General features: G+C 36.7%; 1 protein-coding gene across 1 annotated transcript in view; it reads left to right on the top strand.

Annotated features, from left to right (window-relative positions):
- LOC115210725 (protein O-mannosyl-transferase TMTC2) overlaps positions 1–26397 on the top strand; it is a 135010-nt gene that overhangs the window by 96528 nt on the left and 12085 nt on the right. Inside the window, exons 3-6 of the mRNA XM_029779435.2 lie at positions 1185–2073; positions 3078–3192; positions 15749–15834; positions 18261–18322. Of these exons, the coding sequence (XP_029635295.1) occupies positions 1185–2073; positions 3078–3192; positions 15749–15834; positions 18261–18322 (1152 nt within the window). The remainder of the gene's footprint in view (positions 1–1184; positions 2074–3077; positions 3193–15748; positions 15835–18260; positions 18323–26397) is intronic.

The following is a 26397-nucleotide window of genomic DNA, read 5'->3' as shown; positions in this document are numbered from 1 at the left end:
GATGAGTGCACATACTAGGCTTCGTGGCAGGCAATGAGTAAGAATGTTGTCCACACAGTGAGAAAGGATTATAGAGACAGAAGATGAGATGGAGTAAATAACAGTAGTGTTTTGTATTTTTTATTAATCTTTCAAATACATGCTTGTATGAGCCTCCTTGTCATGACATTTCACTGTAGTTGTAAGCAAGTGTCACCCACCGTACATAATTTGTTGACAAGAGAACTGATGACAGTATCACTGCTTGTAGATCACAAATATTGCAGAAGCAAGCACAAATATTAACAAACACAGACACACATAAATACACATGCACATAAATATGCATGCTCATACATATGTACACATCCATACACAAAAACAGATGCACACACACACACATACATGCACATTCATTGTATATATTTTCTCACACACACATTCTTTGTATGTATTATCTCTCCCCCACACACACACACATACATGCATATACATGTAATATGTACAATTATACAATGTGTGTATGAAAAAATATGTGTCTGTGAATAAACAGAATGCTCATTCTTCAAATTCCAGGGTAATTATGAACTAATTATTTGTAAATAACAAATGCAAACAAACAAATAATAACGTATATATATACAGGGGTTGGACAAAACACCTAACATCATAGCACCATAATTTTGAAATATAAAACCCGTCAAAAACTTGTTTATTTTTTTGTTTTTTGATTTATTATTAGTGTTGCTTAATGTTTTGCTAAAATTGCTGTTTCTTTTCGGATGTCATCTAAAAAAGGTAATTAAAATTCATTAAAATTACAGATCTATCAGACTTTCAAAGAGGTCAAATTTTTGGAGCTTGTATGGTAGGTGCTAGTATAATAAAAACAGCCGAAATGTTTGGTGTATCATATACTGACTGACTTGAAAGTAATGACAGCATTTGAGAAAGAGGGAAAAACTTCCTCGTCGAAACAAAACTCCAGAAGAAAACCAAAATTTTTAGATAAGGATTGTTGGACTGCCAAAGGCGGTCGTACCCCACATTAAAACAAATTTGTTGGAAATTTTTAAGTGTTTCCATTATTTTGTCCAACCCCTGTATATATGTGTATGTGCATGTGTACAATAACAGGTATATTCAAAATCTAAGTAAACTTTCCTTGATAACCTTCTTATATATTTTCTCCTTTTGTTTTTCAGAAGCAATACAGTCGTCTCCGGGAAGGTCTTTTAATGCTATTCTTCTGCTCAGTTGGTCTACTGTTTCTACGATTTTGTTTAATGGGTAGCAAACCCCCAGAATTTGCCCCTTCTGACAATCCTGCGGCTGACTCAAAAAGCTTCCTGACACGAACTTTGACATTCCACTATCTGCTCTCTTTAAACTTGTGGCTGCTTCTTTGTCCTTACATTCTGAGCTTTGATTGGTCAATGAACTCTATACCGCTTGTTGAGAGCTTGGGAGATTCACGGAATATTGTCACCATAGCATTCTATTGTGGGCTCTTGTACATTGCTATTTATATTTTAAAACACATATCACACTGCACCCATGTCACACCAGAATTGCACTCCACACAACACAGTTCACAACACAATTCACACAATGTTACGCACAGCTCAAAGTTAACAAAAATCCATAGAAATGGTACTACAGAGTCACACCATCATCCTCCAAGGGTACTGAATGGAACCCGAGGAAGATTAAAAAATTCTGCAGAATCTGCTAACCACCAAAACATGACATTAACTGGCGAAGACAATAGATCTTCATTAGACTGCATTATTTTTTCATTAGCTGTCATTATTGTGCCATTTATACCGGCCACAAATCTATTTTTCTATGTAGGCTTTGTGATTGCAGAGCGTGTCCTCTATATACCCAGCATGGGATTTTGCATGTTGGTTGCCAAAGGTGCCGAAAAACTCTACTTTCACTACCATTCCAGTCGGATGTGTCGGATAGCTATCGTTGTTAATGTCATTTGTATTTTAGTTTCCTTCACTGCACGGACATTTCTAAGGAATCAAGACTGGCTGACTGAGGAATATCTGTATCGTTCTGGAATAGATATCAACCCAGCAAAAGGTAAATTTCTCTTATTGCTTTTTGTTGTTATAGGTTCCCTGTATCTATTTGGCTGCCCTATGTAGTTGCTTATCTTACTATCTTACTAGAAACAGCAACCAAATCATTTCCAAAATTCACCATGCTTCCCATAATCTAAACAGAAAGTGTAAGGCATAAAAACATTAAAATTTCAGATGGTGTAGACAATTTTAATTATCACAACTTAACATACAATTAAAATTTCCAATGTTTTTTCTGGTTTCTGTTTAAATGTTCCTTCTTAGGAAAGTTTCAGGATTAGTAGAATAGAAGATGACTTCCTGGTAGTAATTCCATTATTTCCTTTTACGTTTTGATTTCAAGTTCAAATCTCACAGGTGTTGACATTTCTATTTGCCTTTCATTTCTCCAAAGTCAACATAAACAAATATCATTATAGTACAGAACTCTAATATTATAGCATTGTACCTAACTTAGAAAACTTTATTATAAATATTATTCATATTCAAACAAAGAACAAAATGCTACATTATGAGTTCAAATCCTCCCAGAGTTAACTTTGAATTTATTTTCCTTTCGGGGGTTGATGACATAAATACAACTAAAGTAATGCGGTTAATATAATCGACTACATTTCTTGCCTAAGTCAAGAATAATAATGATGGTAATAACATTCTCGATAGTAATAACATTCTTGATAGTAATAACATTCTCGTTCTTTTTATTGAAGAGAGGGAAATTGAAGTATACCAGATTAAATTCCTTGCAGCACCAGTCAAGTACTGGAGTCAATTTAATTAACCATATCTTTTCCTCAAAATTTATGACCTTCATACAAGTTAGTTAAGGGGTTCCTGTAAGTAATGGCTCTAAGTAGATGTCTTTTTATTGAGACCTATATTTAATATCACTTTATTTATATACTCAATACAAAACTGTAAATTTTATGCTCATTGCTCCTCTTGCAGCACAAGAAATCATTTATCATTTTTTCTTTTTTTTTTTCTTATGTTCTATTAAAGCATGGGGAAACCTTGCCAATGTGTTAAATAGCCAGGGCAAAGAGAAAGAAGCTGAGTTTGCATACAAGAATGCTCTAAAATATCGTAGTAATATGGCTGATGTTCATTATAACCTGTAAGTATTGGTCATTGCTTTTTCTTTTTTTTTTATTTTGCAGGGAGATCAGCTCACAGTTATTTTCTTTAATGGCATGTATTACACACACACACACACATTATGTCTACCAAATTCGCTTATAAGGCTTTGATTGACCTAAGGCTATAGGGCAATAGTAGAAGATGCCTGCCCAAGGCGCCATGCAGTGGGACTGAACCTGGAGTCATGTGGTTTGGAAGTAAACTTCATAACACATAACCATGGCTGTATGAAAATAGATTTGGTATTATTTATTCACCTTTACACATGTTTCATTTGCTAATAGGAGTTACAAAATTGTACATGTAGGAAAATCATACAAGATATCTCATTAGAAATTTTTCAAGAATTTTCTAATAGGATATATCTTGAGCATGTTTGTCCTACATGTACAAGTTGCTAACTCCTGTTAGTAAATGAAAATATATGTAATGTTGAATAAATAGCTGTAAATTTTTTTTCCAATCTCCAGTTTTTATATGTAATTACTCTGAAAATTCTATTTCCCAGTATTTTTTAAGTTCTGAGTTCAATCCTATTCAAGGGTGAAATATGTTGGAGAAGAACCAGGGCTCTGTAAAATCACTTATATATATATATATATATATATATATATATATATATATATATATATATATTTGTTAAATGTCTTTTGGTTAACATTCAACATTAGTGATTAGAGGTTTCCAGTGGGACAATCACTGGTTCAGTATATTTATAATAGCATATTCATACTGGTTTTTAGCCTAGATATACTATAACCCTATATTTTTGTAAGATGTCACTAAAAGGGTTTGAACCATGAAGAAGAGAATCTGATTGTGGGGGAAAAAAAACTAAAAAAAAAAAAATACTACCTCAAAAAGTCCTGCCCAAATTATGCCAGCATAGAAAAGCAGACATAAAAACAAATGATGTTGATGATGATGAAAGACAAATATGATGATCGTAGCAGTGGTGACAATGATGACGTCAGTCTGTGTGTGTGTGTGTGTGTGTGTGTGTGTGTAATGTCTCACTGCATGTTTTGATATTGGTAAGATTAAGATTAAATATCACGTTTTGCCTGACTGCAATAAAACTGAGAATCTGGTAAGCTGTTTTGTTGCCAGTAAGTTGAGACAACATTTCAAGATCATAATTGTTATGATCACGATCACAACCATCATCATCATCATCATCATCATCATCAACAACACCTCCATTATCATCACTACCCACCACCTTCATCATCTATAATCACTGTCATCAATACCACTGCCAGCAGCAGCAGCAGCACCACCACCACCACCACCACCGGTACCATCACTACCACTAACATTACCACCACCACAACCTTCATCATCATTGATGGAAGCAGTTGTAGAAGCTTGTATAAATCTGCTGCAAATCCTCACTAAGAAATAACATAGTCCTCTGGTATTAATTACTACTAAGAAAACAAACATTGGTGATGATGATGATGAATATAGAGGGAGGGAGGGGATTATGATGTAATGGGGATGGTGGTAGGATTGATCAGAGCAAAAGTTGATTAATGAGAAGGGAGGACAAAAAAGTAGAAGATGAAGAAATGTAATGGTAACAAAATATGATACCAACATTGATCTAATTAATCAGCAGAAAGTAATTAGCATCAGTAAATATTTGCTTACCACTCTTGTAAATAATATACCCAATGTCCTCGTGTCTTCAGACACTCTCAAATGTAATGTTGGGTGTGTGTGAGTGTGTGTGTGTATATATATATATATATATATATATATCTTTTGATATTGCAGCACCTCTTATGTGTCCATAGCTTACACTGGGTACATCTTATAGAGTTTCTAACTATGCCTTTTTACAGATCCTGAAGGGATTTGTGGTTTGCCTGTCTTTCTACTTATTAGGACTTTATTTTAGCTAGGTGTGTGTGTATACAAATATATATACTTAAGCATATATATATATACCAACCAATCGTGGCCGATGCCAGCCTCCCCAGGCACTTGTGCCGGTGGCACGTAAAAACCACCCACTACACTCACGGAATGATTGGTGTTAGGAAGGGCATCCAGCTGTAGAAACACTGCCAGATCAGACTGGAGTCTGGTGCAGCCTCCTGGTTTCTCAGACCCCGGTCAAACTGTCCAACTCATGCTAGCATGGAAAACGGACGTTAAGCGATGATGATGATGATATACATAAGCATATGTATATGTATATACATAAGTATATATATTTGTGTATATACATACGTCTGTATAAATATATATGTGTATATACATAAGTATATATATATGTGTATATACATAAGTATATATATGTATATACTTAAGTATATATGTATATACAGAAGTATATATATATATATACATATATACTTCTGTATATACATATATATACTTAAGTATATACACATATATATATACTTATGTATATACACATATATACATATATATTTATACAGACGTATGTATATACACAAATATATATACTTATGTATATACATATACATATGCTTATGTATATCATCATCATCATCGCTTAACGTCCGTTTTCCATGCTAGCATGAGTTGGACAGTTTGACCGGGGTCTGAGAAACCAGGAGGCTGCACCAGACTCCAGTCTGATCTGGCAGTGTTTCTACAGCTAGATGCCCTTCCTAACGCCAATCATTCCGTGAGTGTAGTGGGTGGTTTTTACGTGCCACCGGCACAAGTGCCAGGGGAGGCTGGTATCAGCCACGATTGGTTGGTATATATATATATGCTTAAGTATATATATTTGTATACACACACACCTAGCTAAAACCAAAGTCCTAATAAGTAGAAAGACAGGCAAACCACAAATCCCTTCAGGATCTGTAAAAAGGCATAGTTAGAAACTCTATAAGATGTACCCAGTGTAAGCTATGGACACATAAGAGGTGCTGCAATATCAAAAGAAGGCTAACTGGGAGGATAGTTTTTGTATGTGGCAGATGCTCAGGAGCAATAAACACTCAAAATGTGCAGAGAACAACTTCCACCACATTCCAGGGAGAAAAACTAGAAGTAGTTGGTAGCTTCAGTTACCTAGGTGACCAAGTCAGTAGCGGGGAAGGGTGTGCTGAAAGTGTAGCGGCTAGAATAAGAATAGCCTGGGCAAAGTTCAGAGAGTTCTTACCTCTGCTGGTGACAAAGGGCCTCTTGCTCAGAGTAAAAGGTAGACTGTATGACACATGTACGAACAGCCATGCTACATGGCAATGAAACATGGGCCATGACTGCTGAGGACATGCGTAAGCTTGCAAGAAATGAAGCCAGTATGATCCGATGGATGTGTAGCGTCAGTGTGCATACTCGACAGAGTGTAAGTACCTTGAGAGAAAAGTTGGACCTAAGAAGCATCAGATGTAGTGTGCAAGAGAGACGACTGCGCTAGTATGGTCATCTGGCGAGAATGGATGAGGATAGCTGTGTGAAAAAGTGTCACACCCTAGCAGTTGAGGAAACCTGTGGAAGAGGTAGACCCAGGAAGACCCGTGATGAAGTGGTCAAGCACGGCCTTCGAACATTAGGCCTCACCAAGTCAATGACTAGTGACCGAGAGTTTTGGAAATATGCTGTGCTTGAGAAGACCTGGCAAGCCAAATGAGACCATAACCTCGTGGCCTATGTCAGGGGTGTAACCAGCTCACTTATGCATACCTTTCCCTCATTGGATACTAAACTCTGCTTGCGAAGACCAAGTGAAATCGAAATCCAATTTGATGACTGGCATCCGTGCTAGTGATGCACTAAGAGCACCATCCGAGCATGATCGTTGCCAGAGCAGGTAACTGGCTTCCGTGCCAGTGGTACGTAAAAAGCTCCATTCAAGCATGATCATTACCAGCATTGCATCGCCCTACTGGCACTTGTGCCGGTGGCACATGAAGAAACATTCAAGCAAGGTTGTTGCCAGTGCCACTGGACTGGCTCCTGTGCAGGTGGCATGTAAAGAACACCATTTGAGCATGACCATTGCCAGTACCACCTGACTGGCCCTCGTGCCAGTGGCATGTAAAAGCACCCACTACACTCTCGGAGTGGTTGGTGTTAGGAAGGGCATCCAACTGCAGAAACTCTTCCAGATCAAGAGCAGCCATCTGGTTGACCAGTCCCCAATCAAATCGTCCAACCCATGCTAGCATGGAAAGCGGACGTTAAACGATGATGATGATGATATATATACACACATGCATATATATATATGTATGTGTATATATATATAACGTATATGTATACACATATATTTGTATGTATGTATATATATATATATATATATACATATATATATATATATATATATATATATATATATATATATATATATATATATCATACACATGTGCAGGTGGCACGTAAAAAGCACCCACTACACTCACGGAGTGGTTGGCATTAGGAAGGGCATCCAGCTGTAGAAACATTGCCAGATTAGACTGGAGCCTGGTGCAGCCTTCTGGCTTCCCAGAACCCTGGTCGAACCGTCCAACCCATGCTAGCATGGAGAACGGACGTTAAATGATGATGATGATGACACATATATACTGTGTGCTTCTTTCAGTTTCCGTCCACCAAATCCACTCACAAGGTCTTGGTCAGCCCGATGCTATAGTAGAAGACACTTGCCCAAGGTGCCATGCAGTGCGACTGAACCTGGAACCATGTGGTTGGTAAGCAAGCTACTTACCACACAACCACTCCTGCAATACATACATATATACACACACACATACACACACATACTCACGCTACTCTCTTAAAATTGGCTACATTTTAATTTTCCTTTCATATGAATGCGTTTACATGTTTTGGTTTTTGAAAAACCTTATCAAAAATCTCTATATATATAAACAGCAAAATGTCTGCATGTGTGTCCTTTATACAAATCCACAATTTTTCAGTTAGAGGGCTTGCACTTTCTATGGTCATTTAAAACCGTCCAAGGGTGGTCGTGCACATCTTTACATTTCTCCAGTCACCCTGCAAAGCCATTAAAAATCAATAGAAGTGATTTTTGGTGAATTTTCTATCCAAAACCCAATCAAAATGCCTGAAACTTGATACGCCAATTGAATGCCAGCTAGCTGTATGTGATTGGTCAGAGATTTGGAAAGTACTCGCATGTATGTGCGCACGCACACACGCAGCTGTATATGCATGCACTAGCACTATGACCCGGCAACGCCGGGTCATAGTGCTAGTATATACTAAAATGGGATATGTAGAGAGAAAAGAGCTATTAATAAAATAAAGTTAAAATTAAAATTACGATTAACATTCATAGTTTACTTCCCTTTTTCTTGCGAGAGCACGTGGTAATATCCGTTAGTTCAGGTGGCATGACAAGTTGAACTGACTGTGACTGCAAGTTACTACTATCTGTTTTTGTAAATTAAATCGTGTGGTCAAGACTTGTTTTCTTAGGAGTGTCTGTAGCAGTCGAATAACTAGCAGCAGTAATAATAAAAGTCATTGTGGTGTAGTCGTTGGGGGTCTTCGACCCCTTGTCTTTATTTCTTATGAATAACTTGCATATCCATATATCAATATATATACATACACACACATATATACACTCTCCCATATACACATATACATATATATACACACATAGATACATAACCACACACATATATACATATACATATATGTACATACACAAACATATATATACATACACATATAAACAAACCCATATACATATATATACAAATACATACCCTGTATATATACTTATATACATATATATGCTCATATATATATGCATACATAAACACACACATTCACATATATATACACACACACAAACATACATATGTATTCACATACATATATATAAAAAAAAGTATCAGTGTTGCCAGTTTAGAGAATTTAGACTTGGTCAATATTTTCTTATGAAATGCATTTCCTTGCTAATGCATTCATTTTGGCTAGCATTCTCTTTGAATTTGTAGTGGAAACATTGTGAATTCGGGAAATTTGTTGGATGTACATTCATTGATGTGCTGGCTGAGAGGTATTTAACTGTATTCTGGAATCCTAATTTGAGATTTGTGCACTGCCATCCTCTGATGTAGGCTGGTTTTTTGTGTGTCCAATATACTGCTGTTTACATCCCGAGCATGTAATTAAGTAAATCAAGTTCTCCATTGCACATGTAAAATTTGTTTTTACGGTGAAATTATGGCCTTGTTCTAATTGGTGTTCTGATCCTTCTATTATGTTGATACAGATCCCACAGTTGGGTCTCTTGCATTTTTTACTGTTGGCTTAGTGGTTATTGTTGAGTGTAATTTGGCCTGGGTTAAAATCTTCTCCATTGATTTTGGTTGTCTCTTACTTTTGATGATTGTGTGTGTTTTGAGGATTTGATTCATCTTTGGGTCTCTCTTGAGTAGAGCTGCGCTGTGGAATATAGTGTGTAATATAGTGTGTTGGAATATAGTGTTGAAGTGTTATGTGGGTTGCTGGTCAAGTAAAATCAAAATCATAGCTGTGGCCAGTGACCCCTAACTGGCTCCTGTTCTGGTGGCATGTAAAATGTACCATCCGAACATGGTCGATGCCAGTGCCTCCTGGCCGGCTCCCATGCTGGTGGCACATAAAAAGCACTATCTAAACATGATCAATGCCAGACCTGCTTGACTGGCTCCTGTGCCGGTGGCTCATAAAAAGCACCCACTATACTCTCGGTGTGGTTGGTGTTAGGAAGGGCATCAAGCTGTAGAAACATTGCCAGATCAGATTGGAACCTGGTACAGCCACTGGCTTTCCAGACCTCAGTCAAACTGTCCAACCCATGCCAACATGGAAAATGGGTGCTAAACGATGATGATGAGGAGGAGGAGGAGGAGGATATATATGTGTGTGTGTGGGTAATCATCATTTAACATCCACTTTCTGAAGCTTTCGTGGCTTAGAATGTGTAGAGGCAAATTTCTATGGCTGGAAGGCCTTCCTTTTGCCAACTTTCGACCTGTTTTCACTGAAAATGTGAAATGAAGGACAGCACTTGAATGACAGTGACACTCATCTGCAACTATCATGCAATGTCAAGACAAGGAGACAGTAGCATATACTCAAACATGCATGTGTGCACACACACTCCACTCTCTCTCTCTCTCTCTCTCCCCCCCTCTCCCTCTCTCTCTCCCTCTCTCTCCCTCTCTCTCTCTCTCACACACACACACTGCAAGGTTTTTCAGTTCCTGTTTACGACATTTACTCACAAGGCTTTGGTTGGCCTGTGGCTATCATAGAAAAGCACTTGCTAAAGGTGTCCCAATATGAGATTGAACCTGAAACCATGTTGTTGGGAAGCAATCTTCTTACCACATGCAAATTAGTAGCGCTACTTCTCTCTAGCTGCTAGATTTGTTGAGTGTATAAAGAAATTGGGTGTTTGTTTCTTGGGGATTGGTCAAAGTGGTATAGACACCTCTAATGAGAATCCAGTTAGGTTTGAAAATTGATTAAGGCTGTTTATCATTTTCTCTAATCTATGGAGAAATAGTTAGAAATAGTTGAATTTACCTTGTTTATATATCTACTACTTGGAAGTCATCCCTTGCTTTTGGAAACTTAAGATGATGCCTTGATCAAGTGCTGACAACCTTTCTTGCTTCCCATACCAAGGACACAATGATATTAAATGTCCTGTGTAACAGGCAAGGCTAGATCACTTACCTACAATAGCTATGAGTACAGTTAATGACTGCAGCAGAGAGATAATAGCAACAGTTTGCCACTTACGGCTGTCTTGGATTCTTTGCTATTGGAATAACATATTTTACTTTCTCTTGAAAGTAAATTCTAATGAGGGAATTGATGTGCAACGGTTTATATGCTCTAAACAACACAAGCATATTCTAGATTCCTTCCATTTCCAAAGTCCTCTGGTAATCATGTTACGGCTATAGAAACAGGACTGAAATATCAAGGATATCTTAACCATGAAATGGTATGATAGTTGCCAAATATTTTGATGAGGACAGCTGCAGTCCTCATCTTAGCAGCTGCAGTTGTGTATGAAGAGTCTTTTCTTTGGAGCACTTTAATCACCTTGCACTGGAACAAGGCTTCAAAAGGTGCTTTAAACACTTCAACACTTCAACACAAGCCATCTCAGTTTCCATGATTGATTTTCTGCATTCACAGTCTTGGTACAGGGGTTACATTTTGTGGATGAAAGAAAGAAAAGACATAACATTTGGATTCTAGAATGTTCAGATCCTTATTGATATGCCAAACAACCTTCAACTGGAGCAATGGACGGCACTTATATCTTGGGAACTGGAAAACATAAGTATCAACAATGGATTTTCGTGAGAGGAGAAAGACTAGGTAATGAGGGACAGGTTAAGAAGCATGGCAGTATGCCCTGCTTCAGAAGTGGGGGAAAAACCCATCAAAACAGTAACACTTAACAAGACTAACAAGACAGGTTGGTAAGTATGAATGCAGATATATAGGTAGGTAGGTAGGTATATAGGTAGATGGGTGGATGAATGGATTGATAGATAGATAGTCAAGAAGGTAAGGAGGATAGATAGGTAGGTAAGACATGTAGGTAGATGAAGAAGGTTAGAAGATATGTATCAGCAGATATATTATAATTAAGTAAGGACAAATAAATTGTGTGTGTAAGGGAGAGAGGGGGGGAACTAGATAGACCGATGAGCATAGTTACAGATGTTACTGAATGAATGATGGCAGGATGAGAAGCATAGCAAAAGGTTGTTATTTCTTTCAGTCAGATTGGAGGAATATGGAGTACTTAGCATGTCAAAGGCTATTATCTACACCTTTAGACTGATATTTGTTTTCTGGTCAATTAAATTTATATCTGAGCTGTTAAGTGTTAAATATCTTGTCTACAGAACACAACAGTTACAACAACAACGACATTAACTAGCAAGTACATTGCTTTTGTCTGTGGTATTGGTAGTGGAAGAGTATTGGTGATGGTAGTGTTGGTAGTGATAATGGCAGTGACAGAAGTAGTGAAGCAGTGGGGTATTACATAGTGGGTTGTGATAAGGGTGGTAGTATTGGTTGTGATGGTAGTGCTGGTGGAAGACAGTGATATTTTTGGTGGTGGTGGTGGAAGTAATGACAGGGTATTGCATGGTGTGGGTGGTAGTAATGGTGGTGGTATTGGTTGTGATGTTGTTAGTGGTGGTGGTGGTGGTGCCAGAGGTGTCACTGAATGTATATTGTAGTAGTGGTAGAAGGAAGAGGTGAAGAATAGAGATCCACCCACTTATTCCACCCCCACTCCCTCCCTCTTTATCACCATCTGGTTTGCTTTGAATGATTTTCAGCATGATGAAACTGAAATACTGTCAAAACATCCTTCTGTAATCAGAAAAACCCTGAGGTCTTAAGTTCATAATTTGAGAGTTTTTAATTGAAGCTCCTGTGGGATTATTCCAGCAAGACAAGGATCAATGCACACAGACGTGACATCACACACACACACTCACAGCATAAGTACATTACATACATGTGTGTATATGTATACATACATACTTACACAAGCTTATTCTTCCACATGTAAACCATGCTTTCTCACATACTTAAACTCACACACACATACATCAATGCCAACATCATCATCATCATTTAACATCCATTTTCCAAGCTGACATGGGTTATGCACACACACATATACACACACACACACATACTCACACACACGTGAATTCTAGAGTTTTGCTTTGTCTCTTTGCATATATATACACACAAATGTGCACTAACATTCATTCATTCATGTTTATACACACACACACACACACACACACATATACATGCATACGTAACACATACACACATTCATACACTCACCTTCAGACATTCACACGCATACATATTCATATGTATGCCTTCACATAAATGCATGTCTCATAAAATGATTTGTGTAACAAATGATAAGACACAGCATTAACCCTATATTGACCCTAGGATTAAATGTTAACACATAAAAACCCCAATTCTGTTGTGATTTCTGCCATGCCAAAGTTCATATGTTCCCCCACCTCTTATAGCTGAGAAAATTTTTGCTAGTTTTTTTTCTTATAAACATTTCTGAATTTTTTTTTTTTTAAGAATTTCTTTTTAATTTTGATGATTTTTATGCTTTTCAAATTTTTTGTCATATTTTTTTCTGGTAAAATTGGAACTGGTAACAACAGTTGTCTTTACCACAAGGAAATAATAAAAAAATAAAAAAACAAACAAACAAAAAACAAAAGAATAAATAATTCCAATCAAGCAGGCCAAAATGAAAAAAATAATTGCAGACATTTAATTTTTTTTTTGTTCTTATTTTCTTTTGATGATGAAGCAGAAATAGCTTTTTGAAGTAGTTTTTAATCTAAAATTATAGATTAAATAATTTTAAATTATTAAATTATCTAATGTAAACTGTTAACATTTGACATTTAGTCCTTTGGAGTTGAAGCCTAGTTCATGATGTTGATTCATTGATGATGAGAGGACCGAATTTATGAGATGAAATAAAAATAGCAATTTCATTATTTAAAATCATTATTGTCAACATTGTTGGTGACAGTGGTGCCCTCTTCATCATCATCACCATCATCATCATCATCATCATCATTATCCACAATCATTTTATGTCCACTTTTCCATGCTGGCATAGATTACATGAGTCTTCTCGAGGCAGTATGTTCACAGTTAGATGGCACAGTTAACCCCTCTTATCCTTTTCCTGTATACTTTTTTTGCTTTGTTGCTGTTTTGTCCAAAGATCAACCCTGATCAAGCAAATCTGAAGTCAAGTGTATCTGTCCTGTTCTTTATTCTATCCAACTTGTGTACTCTCGACTTGGTCCCTGATCAAGTTGATCTATAATTAAAAACATTCAGACTAGTACTATTTTGTTGTCTTTTTCTTGTTTTTCAGGATAAGTATACTTTGGACTACACTATACTGTGGTCTGTTTTTAGGATGGTGGTTTGAAGGAGATTTGGCTGTTCTTCTAGCATTTTGAGTAGCCAGTAAAAGAAGCCTTTAGTATAGAACACGGCTGGCCAACCTGAGGCCCATGGGCCACATGCAGGCCGCAGACTTTTACCTTGTAGCCCGCTTGATACTTTCTTAAAATGGGTTTATTTAAACAAGCATTTAAAAAATTTAATCAAAAATTAAAAGATTGTAATGAAAAGTAAAAAAGGAAGATACTACTGCTTTTGCAACGATAATATTTCATGTTGGATCAACAATCATTCATTCATTATTGTAATAATAGCATGAGAAAGCAAAATGCTTTCAATTCTGTCAGTATACAAGCATCTCTCAAAACACTTTCTGTAATTCAAATTGGCCAGGCCTTGTATAGATGGTGTCAAACATATCCAGATTTCTCTCTTTAGCTTGATTGTTTCTGATTTTCAATCCCTCTGCAGGAAAATTTATATCTGCAATAGACCAGTAGGCTATTTCAGAAAAGAAAATTATTTCTCATTGGCTTAATGTTACAGGACACTATAAGTAAAAGCTACAATAGATTTCCGTGAATTGGTAACAATTAGCTGTTTTCTTTTCATGGCTTAGACAGAGGGAGGAAAGGTAGTTCTCATGATATTTTTGCATTGTCTTTTAGATGGCTGGAATACTAGGAGTAAGACTCTTGGATTATTCTAAGTCTGAAAACCTGGTTGGAATGTTTGCAACAGTGTGGATTCAATAAAAGGCTTCCAGAGATTAAAGTGGTGCCATTAAACAGTGTAGCAGATTAAATTTATCGCTCATGAACAGGTACAGCCTGTCTAACAGGCTTCTTCACAAATTCAGTCACCCAATTTAAATCACAAAACCTATCTTGACCTGAGATATTATGATGGACGCATTCAAACTAGTGTCTTTTAGTTGTTATAGTCTCAATATTTAGGTCAATAAATGTGGCCAGCTGTCAGAATCATTAGCACACTAGACAAAATGCTGCTAAACATTTTATGTTCTGAGTTCAAATTCCATTGAGGTTGACTTTGCTTTTCATCCTTTCAAGGTCAATAAAATAAGTACTAGTTGGGCACTGGGTTTGATGTAATTGATTTAATCCCTCCCGCTGAAATTACTGCTCTTCTGCCAAAATCTGAAACCAATATTTTGGCCAATAAAGGCAGCGAGATGGCAGAATTGTTAGCATGCCAGGCAAAATGCTTAGCAGCGTTTCACCCACCTTTATTATCTGAGTTCAAATTCTGCCATGGTTGACTTTGCCTTTCATTCTTTCAGGGTGTATCAGTTGAGTACTGGGTTTGATGTAATCAATCTAATCCCTCCCAAGAAATTGCTGGCCTTGTGCCAAAATTTGGAACTATTATTTCAGTCAGTATATTCTCCAACCTTCTTCAGGTCTCTGCCATATTTGATAATGATAACTCATTTCAAGAAATTCAGATAAAATTACAAAATTAAACAGAAATAACTATAAATCATACTTCTAAAACATTTTTTTGAAAATAAATTTCAATTTATATTTCACTTTATTTTACAGAGGCATTCTCTTACAAGATCAGCAACGTTATCATGAAGCAATAGAGAGCTACAAGACAGCAATTTTATGCCGTCCGAAACTCACAAGTAAGTATCTAACTATTCTGTCAGTCAACCCCATCTTTTCATCAAGGTGTAAGACAATTATAATTGACTATCATAGTAAGTTTCTTTTAAAGCTAGACTGGAACATTGAGTAATTGCTACTCCTAATCCATGCTATCCATTCTTTTCAGCTATCTAATACTTTTCTGGATTATTCTGGCCATGCCAAGGCAGCAAACCTTGTGTAACAGTTCTACAGGCACTCTATTCCAATTTCTTTGATATTCCTCTTGATGCCTTCTGATACTGTTCCCAAGGATCCAGCAATTGGCACTCTATTCATCTTCATTTTCTATAGCTGGGCTATTTTGTATTTAAGAGGGTTGTATTTATCTATTTTTTCATCTTCCTTCTTGATGACTATTTGTGGGTCAAAGGAGCTTCCAATGTTAACTATATAGCTTGTGGTGCATCTTGCTAACACCTGGTCTGTTATGCTCTAGCACCTGATCTGCTTGGATTGGGAAATCCCAGAAGATTTTGCTAGTCTCCAACTTTGCCACTCTCTGTGGTTTGTACTCATGCCATATCTTGCTTCTCTCTAGCCCCCACTTTTCGCACAGTTTCTAATGCAACACTTTCACTACCTGATCATGTCACCACAACTTGTAGTGGTTTGGGGCAAGTCTAAGGCATTCGTTTATGATATGGGCAATGGTTTCATTCACTCTATTACAAATGTGGCACAGCAGAGACACTTGCTCATTCCAAAAGTTGACTCTCTAGTTTATAGCCAAAGCTTGGTCTTGCACTGCTAGTTTCTTTTTTTAGTGTTCTTCAGCCAATCCCACCTATTTTTTCCAGTAGCCTCTGTTGTGGCTACATGGAATTGATTGTGTAGTCCCTTCTTGCGTAATTCTTCATGTCCTTTTATTTCTGCTTTCAATACTCCTTCATTCCAAACTAACACTAGCAAGGTTTCCTTACTTTGGACTAGGTATCTCATTAAGCTCTTCTGGACTTATTAGTCCTCTTCCTCAAGTTACTCTCTTGATGTATAGGCGATCAGTGTCTGCACATGGATGATGGGCTCCATACATTGTTAGGTGCTTTCTTGACTTCCTGTCTATCTGCTTTTGCTCCTCCTCTGTCCACTTCAGAATTCCAGTGCTATACCGAACTACTGCGACTGCGCACGAGTTTATTGCTGAAATTGTTTCTGGCATTCAGCTGTAAGGCCAGTATTTTTCTCACTTGCTGAAGGTACTCTCGTTTTGTCTTTTCCTTCATGCTGTGTTTTAATTCCATCTGCCTCAAGTATTTTCAGGTATTTATAGCCGGATTGAAGCTGAATTGCTTTCATCATCTCACCTATGGAAACCTATGCCTTCTGTTCTGATAAGCTTTCCTCATCTCATCTCCATCGTAGCACATTTTAAGAGCTCAAACTCCATCTTAATATCATTGGAGAAAATCTGCACAGACTAGACTAGGCTATCCAGTTCCATATCACTACGGTATTATTGTTCCATAGATAATCTTCATTATTATTATTGGACAAGGCTGAAAGGCATGAGGACAGATACATTGCTGTTTGGTAGAGCTCTCATTGACTTCTTCAAGTTACACTTCAAAAGGAAGTTTATTGAAAGGTGGGTGAATGTTGGAAGAATGGCCAGTGTGAAAGGACCAATTTTGAGTATACACCTGTGAAGAAATAAAAGAAGGGATCTTGCCTTGTTGGTCAGGCACCTGTGGTTTTTGTGGGTTTTTCCATGAGTAGCCTTAGAGTACCTCCCCTTTTGTGAGTTGTATATTGTTTAACTTTGATTGCTTTTATTGTTTACATGCAGTAAAACCCTTTGTATTGTCTTGTGTTGTCTTTTATGGTATTGCATGTCGTTTTATGTATAGTTATATTAGACCTTGTGGCCAATAAAAGAATAAATTATTATTATTATTATTACTATTATTATTATTATGATTATTATTATTGTTATTATATATTTGGCTTTTGCTTTGTATTTGTACAAGTTGACTCCAAGTCTTACCCAGAGACCTCAAGAGACAAGTTAGAAGTTCAAGTTGGTATTGTGACTAGGGTACCATATTTTTGGTTTGGCACGGAATATTGTTCTAGAGAGTGCCTGTCAAAACACAAGAAAATTAAGTTTGTTTTAAAAGTAATTTGATGATAAGATCATAAGTGTGATCTTAAGATGACAGTAAAAGGTATTTGCTGTTATGTACATTTAATAGTACTTTTGATAATATTCACAGATTAAAATGTTTTTGGAATCATATCGACAATATTTTTCTTAGGATATAAGCAGTTCCCAGGAGTACTATTTTTTGAATAATAATAATAATAATAATAATTATCATTATTATTATTATTATTATTATTATTATTATTATTATTATTATTATTTATTATTATTTATTATTATTATTATTATTATTTACAGTGGCTTACCTGAATCTTGGAATTGTCTACAGTTTATTAGATAGAAATGATGAAGCAGAAAAAGTAAGTTTTTTTTCCTCCTGACTCTCAAATAGTTCAACCCTAATTTGCTCTAGATAAATCAGTTTTTTTTTTTTACATACAAACACACACAAAAGAAAAAATAAATGGGGATGGAATGAAATGAACTGCATGCAACTATACTACATTTTTACTGAATGTTATTTTGGACTCAGATTTTGCTTGCATGCATGTGCACACATCTCCCACACAAGAAAATGATTGAGTATCTTAAAAGATTTGGTCATGTTACCCTGCAGTAAGTCCATGATGAATATCTGTGTTGAAAATAAACAATAATAAAGAAATACACTTGCATTGAATATATATATATATATATATAACAAAACTGGGAGGAAGGGAAGTGGGACAAAACAACGAATCGAATCGACCCTGACGCGAACGCACTGTCAGACAATAATGTAATAAATAAAATATATGCATGCATACAAACATATATGTATGTACCTACATCTACATGTATATATACATGCATATATAAATATATATACGTGAGTACAGGACACTGCAACTAGACATAGAACTCAACGAAAAACGAAAACGGACAAGCCATATTTTTACAACAAAAAAACAGAGACGAAACGGAAACGGGATATATATATATATATATATATATATATATATATATATATATATATATATATATATGTACATATATATATACATATATACTCTTTTACTTGTTTCAGCCATTTGACTGCGGCCATGCTGGAGCACCGCCTTTAGTCGAGCAAATCGACCCCAAGACTTATTCTTTGTAAGCCTAGTACTTATTCTATTTGTCTCTTTTGCCAAACCGCTAAGTTACTGGGACGTAAACACACCAGCATCGGTTGTCAAGCGATGTTGGGAGGACAATCACAGACAAACATATACACACACACGTACATATATATATATACATATATACGACGGGCTTCTTTCAGTTCCCGTCTACCAAATCCACTCACAAGGCTTTGATCTGCCCAAGGCTATAGTAGAAGACACTTGCCCAAGGTGCCACACAGTGGGACTGAGCCCGGAACCATGTAGTTCGTAAGCAAGCTACTTACCATACAGCCACTCCTGCGCCTATATGTATATATATATCCTTTAAGTTCGTTTATGGGAAATGTTTTGAATATGCATATAAAAAAGCTCCTAATTTATTATGTCAGTTACAGCCTATTGATACCAGCTGGAGATAATAGATTTTTGGGGTTGCACCAAGCTGTGCTGATATAATGTATGATAAATATAGTAATAATGATAATAATAATCTTTGGATGGAATTTATAAATATTTTAATGCATCACTACGAGCGTTTTCATAAACACATGTTTCTTAAGATCATAGTCCATTACAGACTGCACTGTAATCATCCCAGGAATATTGACTATGATCTTTAGAAAAGCGAGATTTGTGGAAATGCACATAGTGATGCATTAAAATATTTATAAATTCCATCCAAGGAATCTTATTATATATATATATGCACACACATTTATACATATATATATATACACATGTATGTACATGTACTAAGTTATAATACACCTACACATGCACATATATATATGTATATATACATCTTTACCATTTTCATCATTTCCTGTCTACCCAATGCCAGCATGGAAAACAAACGTTAAAGATGAATATGATGATAATGATGATGATGATTTATATGCATGCATGTGTGTGTGTGTATGTATTATATCCTAGTATAAACACATTGAAAGATTATAAACTCAATGTTTATTATGATATACCAAAGTTCTATAGTCTAAGTCAAAAGAATACAAATCTAGAATCTTTTGAGTTATCACAAAGGTTTTGAACTGCTGACCTTTCTGATGCAGGCATTGCTGATAACAATGACTCTACTAAAAAATCCCTTCTGTCTATTCTTGTCCAATATAGGATTGTCACATATTTTTGGTCAGTGGTGCAGCTCATATGATTTAATAAGGTTATAATGTGAATGTAGTTATTGTTTATATATGCTTCCTACACTGAGAGAGATGAGAGACATTATGTAGTTTGTAGATAGTGGAATGCGTTATGATATCTGTTCTGACTGTCTGTTCTTTGAGTTCAAATCTCACTGTTGTTACTTTTGTGTTTCAATTGTTTTGGGATAGATAAGAAATTAGCAATCCAGGGTGGTGGATTGACAGAACTGGTTGAGGTTTGGGTAGGATACTTTGTGGTATCTATTCCTTTTCATTGTGTTATGACTGAAACGCCTGTTACAACAATTTATTTGCCAAGGTGTATGGGCTGAAATCACCAACCTTTCTTATGGATTAACTTTGGTTCCAAATTTTGGCACAAGGCCTGAAATATCGGGGGATAACTTTGGTATATCATAATAAACATTGAGTTTATAATCCTTCAATGTGTTTATACTAGGATATAATACATAAGATGATTAAATCCTCTCTAGTGTTCAACTGGTACTTATTTTATTGACCCTGAAAGGATGAAAGGCAGAGTGAACCTTGAGGGAACTTGAACTCAAAATGTGAAGATAAGCAAAATGATGCTAAGCATTTAGCCTGGTGCAGTAACAATTCTGCCTGCTTGCAACCCCACAATGCTGGTTTCCAATTTTAGCACAAGGCCTTCAATTTTGAGGGTGGGGCTATGTTGTTTATTTCAATTCTAGTTCTCAACTGGTACTTATTTCATCAACCCCTAGCAGCAAAATCTGAACACAGAACATAAAGATGGATGAATTGCTGCTACGCACTTTGTCCAGCATGCTAACACTTCCTTTTGGTTAAACATTGATGGTGTGGAGAGGGGAGTCTTGCATGTATGGATGACTGCCATCCTCCTTCAAAAAATTTGCCCAGACCTGCTCATATTTGTACTGATATATGATCAGCCTCAACTGATGGAGGTACTTCTTTTATTGACCCTGAAAAGGTGAAAAGCAGAGTCAACCTCAGCAGCATTTGAACTCAGAATGTAAAAGCAGAAGAAATGCTGTTATGCATTTTGTCCAGCATGGTAACAATTCTGCCAGCTCGCCACCTTAAAATGTCCATGTTCCCCTAAACAAGCATACCACAATCTATATCAGAAATTCTCAACCAGGGTCCATATGACCATTAGTGGTTCTATGTAAGATTTTGTTGTTAAAATTTATGTGCAGGAGTGGGTGTGTAGTAAGTAGCTTACTTACCAACCATATGGTTCTGGGTTCAAGTCCCACAGCGTGGCACCTTGGGCAAGTATCTTCTGCTATAGCCTTGGGCTAACCAAAACCTTGTGAGTGGATTTGAAGCTTGCCATGTGTATATATATATATATGTGTGTGCATATGTTTGTGTTTGTCCCCCTAACATTGCTTGACAACAGAATGCTGATGTGTTTATGTCCCTGTAACTTAGCAGTTCGGCAAAAGAGACCAATAGAATAAGTCCTGGGGTTGATTTGCTTGACTAAAGGTGGTGCTCCAGCATGGCTCTAGCCAAATGACTGAAACAAGTAAAAGAATAAAATAAACTGGTTATATTTCTACAATGCATAAAGTATTTTAACAATTTTAAAAATTTGATCCCTAACAAGGTTTTGTATACAATTCCTAAAAATATTAAAATCAGCTAGCAAAAATTAGTGTTGTACCAGTATTTCAAAAAGGCCAGCCTTGTCACATTCTGTATCATGCTGAATCTCCCCTGGGAACTACATTAAGGGTACACATGTCTAGGAGTGCTCAGCCACTTGCACATTAATTTCAGGAACAGGCATTTCCATTGATCTCATCAACAGGAACACTCACCACCGTAACCAACAGGGTGCCAATTATAAAAATATAATTGGATATTTTTAAAGATTGAAGGATGATGAAGGTCCATGCATGTAATACACGAATCAAGAGGGTTCATAGGCAAAAATTGGTTGAGTATCAATGTTCATCAATACTGTATAGCTTGGTAGACATTATTTATTCAGTAGATGTTGTCAAGATAGACCACAATCTGTAGAGCACAGCTAGATGGATCACATAGTTATCATACAGTAAAAGCAAAATAGATCATAATCCATAACATGTTGTTGGTTAACTAACTCTCCACTGACAATTCTGATTGAGAAGACTTATAATGAAAGGCATTCCAGCCACGATCATCCTGCCTGACTTGCGATATTTGACATTGTGGCGTCTTTCTTTCAAGTTCACATGCTATAACTTCAGGAACATTTTGTTGCTATTTGCTTGTAACATAATGAAAAGGCTCTCTAATTGGCTCAGTCTATGACATATTGACTGGATAGACCTTAAAAGCCTGACATAATAGTAATAATGATGATGATAATAATAATAAGTTGAGTAGAGTCAATAAATATTGATCACATTTAGGACACAGCTGGATGTTATTGATTAGTTGATCTACTTACACATGCAAACATATACATATGTGTACAAATACTCACACACTCATACGATATTGGCAGGTGGTTATGTGCAAATCAACAGATTGGATTCTTCAAACAATGAATGCCATTCCCAACTTACACAAAAGACAAGCTTGGAGATAATGTAGCTTTTTTTGTCTCATAACAACAATTTATTTAATTAGTATATTCAAACACCAAATGGAAGAATAGGAATTAGTTTGTGTGTACGTTAATCTGTGTGTGTTTGTGTGTTTAGTAACTATGTCACTAAATCCATCATGGTTTCTTTTTTTTTTTTTTTTTTGCTAGTCTCTTAGGAAGTTTATGAGGGTGGCATTGGTAGACTTGGTGGGTAATGCATGACAGAATGACTACTGCTGCTGCTGTTGCTACTACTACTATTACGACTACCACTAATAATAATAATCCTTTCTACTATAGGCACAAGGCTTGAAATTTATGCGAGGGGACTAGTCAATTAGAATGACACCAGTGCTTCACTGGTACTAAATTTATCGACCCCGTAAGGATGAAAGGCAAAGTTGACCGTGGTGGAATTTAAACTCAGAATGTAAAGAAGGACGAAATGCTGCTAAGCAATTTTACCTGGCCTGCTAATGATTCTGCCAGCTCGCTGCCGATGATAATAATAATAATAATAATAATAATAATAATAATAATGATAATTCTTTCTAACTTGAGCACAAGGCCAGCAATTTTTGGGGGTTGGGGCAAATTAATTACATTGACACCAGTGGTCAACTAGTGTTTATTTTATTGCACTGAAAGTTGACTTCGTGACATGTAGGGGAGATATGCGAGGGCATGGAAAGATGGTGGATAGACATGAGAAAGTGAAGTGGGGGGCAGGGCTTGCTGGTGTTGGAGGTGTTTTGACAGTGATCAGATAAATCTATGTGTGTGCATAGGGGGCATGATATCATCATCATTATTGTCATTTAACATCCATTTCCCATGCTTGCATGCGTTAACAGGAGCTAGCCAGCTGCCCAGGCTCCATGTCTGTTTTGGGATGGTTTCTACAGCTGGATGCCCTTCCTAACGCCAACCACTTTGCATAGTATATTGAGTGTTGTTACGCAGCACTGTCAAGGGTGCTCTTATGTGGCACTGGTATGGGTGCTTTTTATGTGGCACCAGCAACCATAAGCCAGAAGATTAGGAATGCTCAGCTGAAGAGGGATGCAGGGGACATATGTATACTTATACTCTTTTACTTGTTTCAGTCATTTGACTGTAGCCATGCTGGAGCACCACCTTTAGTCGAAGAAATTAACACCAGGACTTATTCATTGTAAGCATAGTAATTACTCTATTGGTCTCTTTTGACAAACCGCTAAGTTACAGGGACATAAACACACCAACATCAGTTGTCAAACGATGGTGGGTGGACAAACACACATACATACATACATACATACATACATACATACGTACGTACGTACGTACGTATGTATGTATGTATGTATATATATATATATATATATACACACACACACACACACATCAGGCTTCTTTCAGTTTCCGTCTACCAAATTAACTCATAAGGCTTTGGTTGGCCTGAAGCTATAGTAGAAGACACTTGCCCAAGGTGTCACACACTGGGACTGAACCCGGAACCATGTGGTTGGTAAGTAAGCTACTTATCACACAGTCACTCCTGTGCCAAAGCTTCTTACCATATATATATGTAAAAATATTTATTATTTATATATATATATACAGGAGTGGCTGTGTGGTAAGTAGCTTGCTAACCAACCACATGGTTCTGGGTTCAGTCCCAATGTGTGGCATCTTGGGCAAGTGTCTTCTGCTATAGCCCCGGACCAACCAATGCCTTGTGAGTGGATTTGGTAGACGGAAACTGAAAGAAGCCTGTCGTATATATGTATATATATATATATAAGTATGTGTTTGTGTGTCTGTGTTTGTCCCCCTAGCATTGCTTGACAACAATGCTGGTGTGTTTACGTCCCCGTCACTTAGCGGTTCGGCAAAAGAGACCGATAGAATAAGTACTGGGCTTACAAAGAATAAGTCCCGAGGTCGATTTGCTCGACTAAAGGCGGTGCTCCAGCATGGCCACAGTCAAATGACTGAAACAAGTAAAAGAGTAAAGAGTATATATATATATAGAGAGAGAGAGAGAGAATTTAGTAATTAGCAAAAACAGGTGTGATATTCAAAATGATAGGACATACATGCATTTCAGCCAAATGCTAAAATATTTGCAGAACCAATTGAAGCATTATGCAATCATGCATTTCTTCTTATCACTGTTCCTCTATAAATACAACAAACTACTTTTGCTTTGAAATATATAAACTTTTCCTGATGTTGCTCTTCACTCTGCCTCCCATCTTTTGTTGATATATATGCATGTGTGTGAGTGTGTAGTTGTGTGTGTTTGTGTTGTGTTAGTCTCCCACCACTATTTGACAACTGGTGTTGGTTTGTTTACATCCCCACAACTTGGCATTTTAGCAAAAAAAAAAAAGCAAGCTAGAATAATAGAATAAGTCCATAGATGCAGGAGTGGCTGTGTGGTAAGTAACCTGCTTACCAGCCACATGGTTCCGGGTTCAGTCCCACTGCGTGGCACCTTGGGCAAGTGTCTTCCACTATAGCCTCGGGCCGACCAAAACCTTGTGAGTGGATTTGGTAGATGGAAACTGAAAGAAGCCCGTCGTATGTATGTATATATCTGTGTGTGTGTATGCATGTGTTTGTGTGTCTGTGTTTGTGTCCCCAACATCGCTTGACAACCGATGCTGGTGTGTTTACATCCCCCGTAATTTAGCGGTTCGGCAAAAGAGACCGATAGAATAAGTACTAGGCTTACAAAGAATAAGTCCTAGGGTCGATTTGCTTGACTAAAAGGCAGTACTCCAACATGGCCACGGTCAAATGACTGAAACACTAAGTTACAGGGATGTAAACACATCAACATTGGTTGTCAAGTGATGGTGGGGGGAACAAATACAGACACACAAATATATATATATATATATACATATGATGGGATTCTTTCAGTATCCATCTACCAAATCTCCTCACAAGGCTTTGGTCAGCCCAAAGCTATAGCAGAAGACACTTGCCCAAGGTACCTCACAGTGGGACTGAACCAGGAACCATGTGGTTGGTAAGCAAGCTTCTTACCACACAGCCACTTCTATTAATCAAAATTTAAGTTATGCAACAAAGAAATGTTAGTTTACCTTGTGTGCACTGACATGCTATGATAGTTTTGTAAAGTTTGCCTCAGTTTTCTAACAATACTCTGTGTCACGGAAAATGCTTCTGAACAATGACCCCCACCACCACCACCGTTTTTCTTTCTCTTCTATTTTATTACAATTTAGTTTCAATATTTTTGTGATATTTTCCAGTTTGGTTTTATGTAATTAAAAAAGAAAATTTCATTTTACTGATTTTTTTGACTTTTGGAAAGTACTACATCAATTGCAAATTTGTTTATTCTGTTATTTTTAAATTATAAACCTATTGCATACACAATTAATGTTAGTGATTAGCTGCATGGTTTTAAATGTGATTTTGCCACGTAAAGTGGAGTTTGAGTCGAATCATCCTGTTATTAAATATTTAAAACTGCAACTAAACATGTTGTGTGCTACTTTATTGTAACTTTG

This window comes from Octopus sinensis, linkage group LG4 (genome assembly GCF_006345805.1).
Source record: "Octopus sinensis linkage group LG4, ASM634580v1, whole genome shotgun sequence".
NCBI lineage: Eukaryota > Metazoa > Mollusca > Cephalopoda > Octopoda > Octopodidae > Octopus > Octopus sinensis.
The sequence above is the reverse complement of the archived record's forward strand: the minus strand, read 5'-3'. Positions and strand labels throughout refer to the sequence as shown.